The 8,459-nt window shown below is 38.9% G+C and overlaps 1 protein-coding gene across 3 annotated transcripts; it reads right to left on the minus strand.

Annotated features, from left to right (window-relative positions):
* Nucleotides 1-194: 194 nt before the first annotated feature.
* eif4e2 (eukaryotic translation initiation factor 4E family member 2) lies at nucleotides 195-7,987 on the minus strand. 3 transcript variants are annotated; one of them, XM_051696755.1, is made up of 8 exons: nucleotides 7,188-7,368; nucleotides 5,914-6,025; nucleotides 5,633-5,767; nucleotides 5,359-5,463; nucleotides 4,976-5,128; nucleotides 2,058-2,194; nucleotides 1,482-1,556; nucleotides 195-1,319 (listed from the first exon to the last, which is right to left on the minus strand). In XM_051696755.1, the coding sequence occupies exons 1-7, from the start codon at nucleotides 7,208-7,210 to the stop codon at nucleotides 1,508-1,510; spliced, it is 714 nt and encodes a 237-aa protein (XP_051552715.1). In that variant the 5' UTR covers nucleotides 7,211-7,368; the 3' UTR covers nucleotides 195-1,319; nucleotides 1,482-1,507. The 3 variants fall into 3 exon arrangements, 2 of the variants coding, with proteins under 2 accessions (XP_051552715.1, XP_051552716.1); XM_051696756.1 differs by lacking the exon at nucleotides 7,188-7,368 and adding an exon at nucleotides 7,532-7,987 and having other exon boundaries at nucleotides 196-1,319; XR_007897113.1 differs by lacking the exon at nucleotides 195-1,319 and having other exon boundaries at nucleotides 1,545-1,556; nucleotides 2,058-3,697; nucleotides 7,188-7,374.
* Between the last annotated feature and the right edge of the window lie 472 nt (nucleotides 7,988-8,459).

An 8,459-nucleotide genomic window follows, 5' to 3' on the forward strand; every position in this document is an offset into this window, starting at 1 on the left:
TAACAAGAATTAAAGTGCTTTTATAAAATTATAAGCTTTACATTTCTACCTTTAAATTCTCCAAACATTGGCCCATTCACTTCCATTGTAAGTGCCTCACTGTAACCGGATTTTTGCTTTTTTGAAAGGAGCGTCGAGTCGAAATACATTTTTGTGGTAATCAACATTATGCCATAAATGCTGTCGACTGAGCTTAAGTTGTAATGAACCCGGAATATTAATTTAACCTAAAACTCTTTATGTTGATACCAACAAAACAGTCACATCACAGCTGGAAATTAGCAGCAGATGCATAATCAACATTTATTGCTATGATCAATCTCAATTACAAACCAACTTTCCTTTTCTCTTTTTATATATCTCAAATACAGTGTTGTCCAGCACCAGCACTGAATTTCAGGCAGTATAATGTATGTGTTGATACTAGAGCCCACCCAGCCCCCATTAACTCCAGATCAATGTTAGCACTACATATCTGTGAATTTTGTTTTAGTGGTTTCAAATGATTCTAAACCAGGTCTTGGGGTTCTTCCCTTGAAACAACACTGAAGCAATGATGCCACTCTGACACCTCCAGTGTCACCTCCCCCAGCAGAGTACCAGGATGTTGAGTGATTTTTAAAATCAGTGATCCGTTTTGCCGGAGGCGAAGGCCTGAAGGCCAGGCACAGTGAATCAGGCAGCTTGGTACCCACCATGCCCACCCCAGGGAGGGCATTGTCCTTTGGGTTTTCACTCTCTCAACTCAGGAGAAATAAAATGTTTCCATTATAGATCTCTCCAAACATGTTTAGAAATATAATTCTTTTTTGTACAACAGTTCTAAGTTAAAACAATTAACACTGTAGCTAAAATACTGCACTAGTAAAATTGTCCCATCAATGTGACCTAAACGAATTCTGTCTTTCTGCCCTTTTTTGTTATTCAGATGCTTATTCAGGTAAATGTGACTACTACACAAGGCCATGTTAAAACTTCAGGACAACTGTTGGCAGATCCCAGCCATTAGTTCATGTCACAGTGGCTGAACTATGTGGTCCCACTGGCTTCCTCCATTTCTCTCTGATATCTAAGCCCATTGGCTCAGCAGAAAACATTCTTTTGCATTTAGATGATTTGGTTCCTTCCTCTTCTGTGACAGCTTTCAGGTGATATGTTCGGATGATAAACAACTGAAACCAGTAGTCGTCCACAGAAAAATGTCTCATGAAGACACTTTTCATGATGTCAATTTTTGTTTGTTTTTTTAAACAGAAAATCAATTATCAGGTTATCGTCCTTGGACACGTCCCTTTCAGTGGGAAAATGAACCCGAAAATCTAGAAATGGGTGGGAAAAGTAACTGTTAGCCAGTGATAAAAATAAATATGGAGTAGTAAGTATTAAGAATGAACTGAGCTGGTCCAGTAAGAGTGATTACAGTATGTGTCAATGTTAAAGTGTGTGAGTTTGTTTGTGAGTGTAGTCGTATGAGTTTTTACCCATCACACACTCTCAGAATGAAAATCTAGCGGCCTCCACTTGCATTTACTAGACCATGGAAATCCTCCCAAGCTCTGAAAGACCACACACACACATAATAAAATATTTCCCATATATATCAGCAGTCAAATATAACAATCCTACACATAAAATAAGATTTTCTCCTTTGTTGAAATTTAAACATCCATTATTTGCCATCAGTAAGTATTTGGACACTTTTGGACACACACACACACAAAGAAATGTATGAATGTCATTGCATTAGATACAAAATTTCAAACTCTTTTCAATGTGGCATCTGCAAACAAATTATGATAGACCTTTTCTCAGAACTAACTGTATTAAATTAAAACTTCTAACCAAATAGTCCCAATGTTCACAAAGTCCACACAGGTGTCCTAGAAAAGTAACCACTAGTGCAGTTCATGGCATTAACTGTTGACATGTTTCACAAATTCTGATAACCAGAAAGTGTCCAAACACTTTTTGTCTTAATTTTCAACAACATATCTATTGTTTTGTCATTTAAAACCTTAACAAACTTGATATGTGTTCTATAGTGTTCTGTAACTCACTTGATGCTGTCGGTGTGTGTTTTATACTCCATAATGGTATTTGGAGGCAGATTGAGGACTCTGCGTAAAGTATCTCTAATGCGTGCAGTGGTAGCCTGGTCACTGGCTGTCTTATTCCAGATAGAAATGATATCCTCCTTAAAACAAAAGCACAGATTTGATAATTTTTTTAAATAAAGAAGGAATATCATTGGCACATCCACAGCTAAATAAATAAAATGATTTTTTTTAGATAACGCCTTAAAACTAATTTCAGGCTCTGAGACTCGATAACCTCATTCACACTGGGCTCTGATCCTGAGATGTTCCCGGGATAATTGCAGAGGAGCCTTCTGTGTGAACACAAGCCAGAGCCTGAATGCCAGAAAATGTGTTCCTGGGATCAGACCCTGGTAATATTACTGGGATCAATCCCGGAATGTGTCTGTATGAAGGCAGAGCCGATACCGTGAATGGTGTGTGTTGTAGTGATGACGTATTTATCATGCAAAGGAGAAAGTTTGTATGCAGACAAGAGATGTAACAGTCAGTGGCACCTACAGCTGTAGCGCTCCGATTGACCTGAGAAACATTTAATCTCAGAATATTTCACCAATCATGAAATGTATCCCGTATTTCTGTTGGCTGTTTAAAAGAACTAGCAATGCCCAATTTGTGAACGAATAATTATTTGAGTCAGTTCTTTTCAGTGAATTGGCCAAACGGGCTTGCAAAACTGTCTGAATCGATTCGTGATTCAGTACAATTCGTTCATAGCGCACTCTCACTGAATCATTTGGAGCGGTTTCTCACACAGTAAAACAGTATTGGGATATTTACGAATACAGCGCTGATACAGTGTAAATTTACCTACAGTCAACTGAAACAAAAGGCTGTCTTTTTGAGATGTAACTTTGAGAAACTTCAGCTAGTGCTGTGGCATGTGAACAAGGGGCTGTTCAAACTGAATGTGTTTTTGCGTCCGCTCCTGCTGTTTTCCATATAAACATTCACTAGATAGATGTCTTTTGACAACTGCGTCACGTTTCACTGTGTTTTTAGCATCTCTCATGGGAGCGCTGCATTTTTAGATGCTGTGTGACATTAAAAAGAACTTCTTCAACTGATAAAAACGCGTCTCGAGACACCTGGGTTTGGCTCTATTCGTTGTGGTGCGTTTGGATTTTTTAGCATGAAAACGCGTCTGTCTAAACAGTTACTGGATGAAATGCTTTAGCCAATAGTTCCATGAATGCTACTCATGCTTAATATAACCAGAGTTGAACGCTTTGGTGTTGTTTTTTGCAACAAAAAAAATCTCCCGAGGGAACAAACATTCTATTGTAAACAGAAGTCCAATTAAGAAACAATCGGCTACATTTACAGCATTACAAACCTGACTTTCATTCAGAGAGCGCAGCACCGGAGCCTGAAACTCTATTTCCCGCTCTTGTATGGTGCGGTTGAAGTCCACAATGTAGGAATACTTTGGGTAAAATGTTGACGATGGATACCCAGTTTATAAACTGTGTCTAATAAAGTGTTATCTCAAGCAGTGAACACTCCAAACCCGAAAAACCATCTCCGTGAGCATCATCCCACAGAGTTTAGAAGATGAATGTACAGTAGCAAGATGATGTATAAGAACCCTTTGGAATTCCCTATAAATGTAAAATGCATAAATGTAAAATCTGGTTTGATCTTCATCTAAGTTACAAAACACAATCTATTTTAACTAATAACAAAAAATGACTGCACTGCTGTTGTACATGCTGAATACATTATTCAAATATTCACAGTGTAGGTTGGAAAAAAGTATGTGAACCTCTAGGCTAATGACATCAACAAAAGCTAATTAGAGTCAGGAGTTGGCAAACCTGGCATCCAATTAATGAAACAAGATTGGAGGTGTGGGTTCGAGCTACTTTGACTTATAAAAAGCACTCAAACATTTTGAGTTTGCTATTCACAAGAAGCATCTGCTGAAGTGGACCATGCCTCACAAAAAAAGAGATCTCAGAAGACCTACGATCAAGAATGTTTGCTTTGCATAAAGCTGGAAATGGTTACAAAGTTCTCAAAAATCTTAGATGTTCATCTGACCACAATTAGACAAACTGTCTGTAAATGGAGAATATTTATTACAGTGGCTACTCTCCCTAGAAGTGGCCGTCCAGCCAAGATGACTCAAAGAGCACACCGCAGAATGCTCAGTGAGGTAAAAAAGAACCCTAGAGTGACAGCTAAAGACTCAAAGGAATCATTGGAACTGGTTAACATCTCAGTTCATGAGTCTATTATACAGAAAACATTAAACAGGCAAAGGAAGTGCTAAGTGCCTTAAGTTTGCCAAAGACCACGTTGACACTCCACAACACTACTGGGTAAATCTTTTGTGGACCGACAAAACTAAGGATGAATTGTTTGGCAGCACTATGTATGGCGTAAAATGGGCACTGCATACCAACATGAAAACATCATCCTAACGGTGAAGTATGGTGGAGGGAGCATCATAATTTGGGGCTGCTTTGCTGCCTCAGGGCCTGGACCTCTTGCCATCATTGAGGAAAAAATGAATTCCCAAGTTTATCAAGATATAACACAGGGAAATGTCAAGGTGGCTGTGCACCAGCTGAAGTTCAGTAGAAGTTGGGTGATGGAGCAGGACAATGACCCTAAACACCTAATCCACTACAGAATGGCTTCAAAAAAAAAAAAAAGAAAATACACCTTTTGAAAAGCATTGTTTTACCTTGTCTGTGTAATTTTTATTTTTAGTAGCTAGGCCAATTGACTCTTCGCTAAGCCCTGCCTTAAAAACGTTTCTGACCATTCCTGTCTTAGCGACATGTTGCCTAGGATCTGTATAAAAGGGGTTAATGACAAAAATATGAAGATGATGCCATTTAGGAACAATTAAAGTCATTGCGCTACAGTACCTGGAAACGAACAGACACAACGGCCCCACAGATCTCCTCGCCCACCATGAACTGCTCCCCCAGCATTGCCAAGATCAGATTTTCCCAGCAACGTGATGCCAGGCCTTTACGCAGCCGAATGATCCACTTACCTCCACTCTTATTAGCATCATCCTAAAAAAAGAAAACGAGTGAAAATGTATGAAACAAGCAATGAGTGGAGATCAGAGATTAGAGAGTATGAAGATAAGTACTGTTTTTTTTAAAGAAAAAAATATAATCTGAACATATAATCTGGGAACAATAAATTTAACCTTTGCTTTTTTAACTATAACTGATTAAATTGATGCTACTTATTAAAATATAATACTTTAATAAGCATCATTACATCATGCAGCACTCACCTCCCACATGGGCTTGATTCCTTCCTTAAACAGGTGGAAATCGCTGTGGCCAGTCAGATCACCTGGTCTGATCATGTGACTATAAAAACGCCAGAACTGCTCCACCTACAATTACAAGACAGCTGTTGAGCTGTCAATCAAGTGACCAAATGACCTACTGCAAGGAAATCTAATTTTAAACCCCACTGTGCCTGTATTTGAATGTGCGGTACATGTCTAAATAAATACATCTGTGTCAATGTTAGTTTGTGTCCATGAGTTTATCTGTAGGTACCGAAGCAAAGCTGCCAATCTGTTTGATGTTCTGTTCGTAGCTCTGTGTGCTGGCTGGTCGTCCCGGTGTGCGACGAGAATACCAGAACGTGTAGTTGTACTGAAGAGGGTGCTCACCAGCCCCTGGGACCACTGCCTGCAGCATACACACACACACAAAAACATGTATCACACATGATTTGGATCTGTTTGATTTATGCCTGAAATTAAAAAAAGAATTTCTATGTTCATGTATTGATTCTTCTCTATCTATCCATCCATCCATCCATCCAACCATCACACCTTTCTCTTGGCAGTGTTTGAATCCTTGTCATCTTCGTCATTTCTTTCCTTCTCCCCGTCATTCGGTGAGCTGTTGTCCTGGTCATGGTCTCCGCTGTCATCATCTTTCAGGCTTAAAAGGGAGACAGAACTCTCAATTCCACATAGCCACAATACCTTATTCATCACCATGAAAAGTACACATACAGTGTCTTCCAAACAGAGATATACGATATATCGGTGTTACCGATTAATCGGTACTGATAGTTGCTTTTTGGAACTATTGGTTATCTGCAAAAATCTATGCCGATATTTTTTTTTATTCCACCGTGTTCCTCTTTGGCCAGCACAAAAGCCTTCATATGGTATATATATTGCCTATAAAAAGCTTAATTTGGTAATTACTTGAATATAGAGAATTGTAATGGAGCCAAGTCTCCGTTGTTTCAAAATAAGAGTCCCAGGTGTATTTTGGGCTTGATTATAGTTAAAAGTCCCATGTTATGCAACATTTATGGAATTTTGGTAGCACAATAAACTGCATCTGGGGTTTTATATTCATTTTAGACTCTTGTAGCCCCTATGTCTGCACCAGTCATAGTAAGGAAAGACTAAAAAACATATTTTAACATTCTATAATGAATTTAAAAAATGTATTAATTGGTTATCGGCCTTTTCCACCACCTTTAGTAGCATCAGCAAAATACACTATTAGATGGTAATAACATGGCTGACTAATTATTACCATAGTCAAATACAATGGTATTTATTTACAAGGTACCGTGGTAGGTACAAGGTTTCCAAGGCACTTCAAATGCCATGGTATATATCCAAACAGACTGCTGTTGTCATTCTGAGCTACATTTTTCCTTCATATATAATATAATGTAAAGTAGTTGAAAGAGGTAACTCATTTTCAAATCAAATTTTAGTGGTGACATTACTGTGTGACAATATTGTTGAGGCTTGATTAGAAAAGTTGTATATGACTAACTGGATTACAAATAGGACAGAGGCCCAGTCTGAGTTTGCATAAAGAGATTGCACATTACCTTATTTGACCCTGTGCATACAATTGTCAGTGGTTGTGCATTGAATGTTTGCAAACATACTGTATAAGGAACAACGCAGGTTATGTAACACACATAGGACTATCTGCTTTACTTTTATATTAACATGCCTAATAAACAGACGTGTTTAACTTATGCACAAATCCACGCATGTTTATAATCAGCCTTAAGTGCCACATGTCATTCCAGCAGGCAGAAAGAGTTTCTGCCCGGGTCGCAGAGCACCTGCACCCGCCGTTCAGACACATGCTCAATCCGGTGATCCGTCCTCGGCCTGGAGGCCCTGCGCCTGCAGATCTGGCGCTTCTGACGGGTTATTTGCTTGATGCATTAACCGCATGCATTCAAATACAATTTATCTTGCCGCAGCAACGTGAAAGTACAACCATGCAACTAAAACATGGTGACCTCCCAGCTCATGCCAAAGCTAGTAGACACACCTCTTTCCTTCGCGCTCTCTCTCTCTCTTCTCTCGCGCTCTCCGCGTTAAAGGGACGCTTGAAATGCACGCGATTGCAAACTCGCATTAGAACCCCCCCCTGACGTGCAGCGCCGTTTTGTTTACTCACGCGTCAAATTTGTTGTTCATTATCTTCTAGGTGGGTGTCGGTTTCTGCTCTTACGCCGACCGCAGCCCTGTCAATTCCGCAGCAACGGCGGCGCGCACCAGTGTAGCGAGGGCGCGCATCGCACCAAACCGGGCGACGCGCACGTCGTTAACTGAATATTTTCGGTAGTCAGCTAATTTACTTAAAATGTTCAGTTCTTAGCAGATAAGTAACAGAACAACAATGTGTTACAAACTATATTACAAACGTAAATGTTTTATCTTCAGAATATACTTAATTTTCAACAGCTATAAGGAGACACTTTACAACGCCTTCAAGACTTTATCTGGCTTGTTGCAAGTATTTAGTTTTCTAAAGAGAGAAAATTACCATTTCCGTTCAAACAATGACTGTGATAACCACACTTTCCCCCTAAATAACATAGTTACTATACTTACTACCGTAAAGGGGAAGTTGGCATATAATGGAATTTTTTTTCTTCTAAACAACAAGATATTAGATCATAATTTATATATATTCATTGGGGTCCAAAATCTGAGACCACACTGAATATTAAATATCTGGGATAATAAAACCTAAATAAATAAAACAACACTTTCACTATTGTCAGTTGTACTCAATTCTCTCTTGTTCATATTACTCAAAATGGCTAAACTTTAACCTCATGTAACCAAGGGAACTTAAATTAACTGAGTTGATTCAACTAAAAGTGTCTTGTCAGCTTTACTAAATCCATGTGCATTTGGGACAACATGAATATTTCTTGTATGGTTAACTGAAGCTGGGCAGAGGATTTCTAGTGCCCTGCATGCTTTGCATTGTACTCAACAGGGAGAGTCAATTTTTAAGTTAAGTGTTATTTTGCGTTTTTGTGCAAGATGAATATAAAGGGGGAGACTTTTTAGTGTTTAATGTTTTGTTATGTTGA

The sequence above is a fragment of the Myxocyprinus asiaticus genome, chromosome 5 (assembly GCF_019703515.2).
Source record: "Myxocyprinus asiaticus isolate MX2 ecotype Aquarium Trade chromosome 5, UBuf_Myxa_2, whole genome shotgun sequence".
Classification (NCBI taxonomy): Eukaryota; Metazoa; Chordata; class Actinopteri; order Cypriniformes; family Catostomidae; genus Myxocyprinus; species Myxocyprinus asiaticus.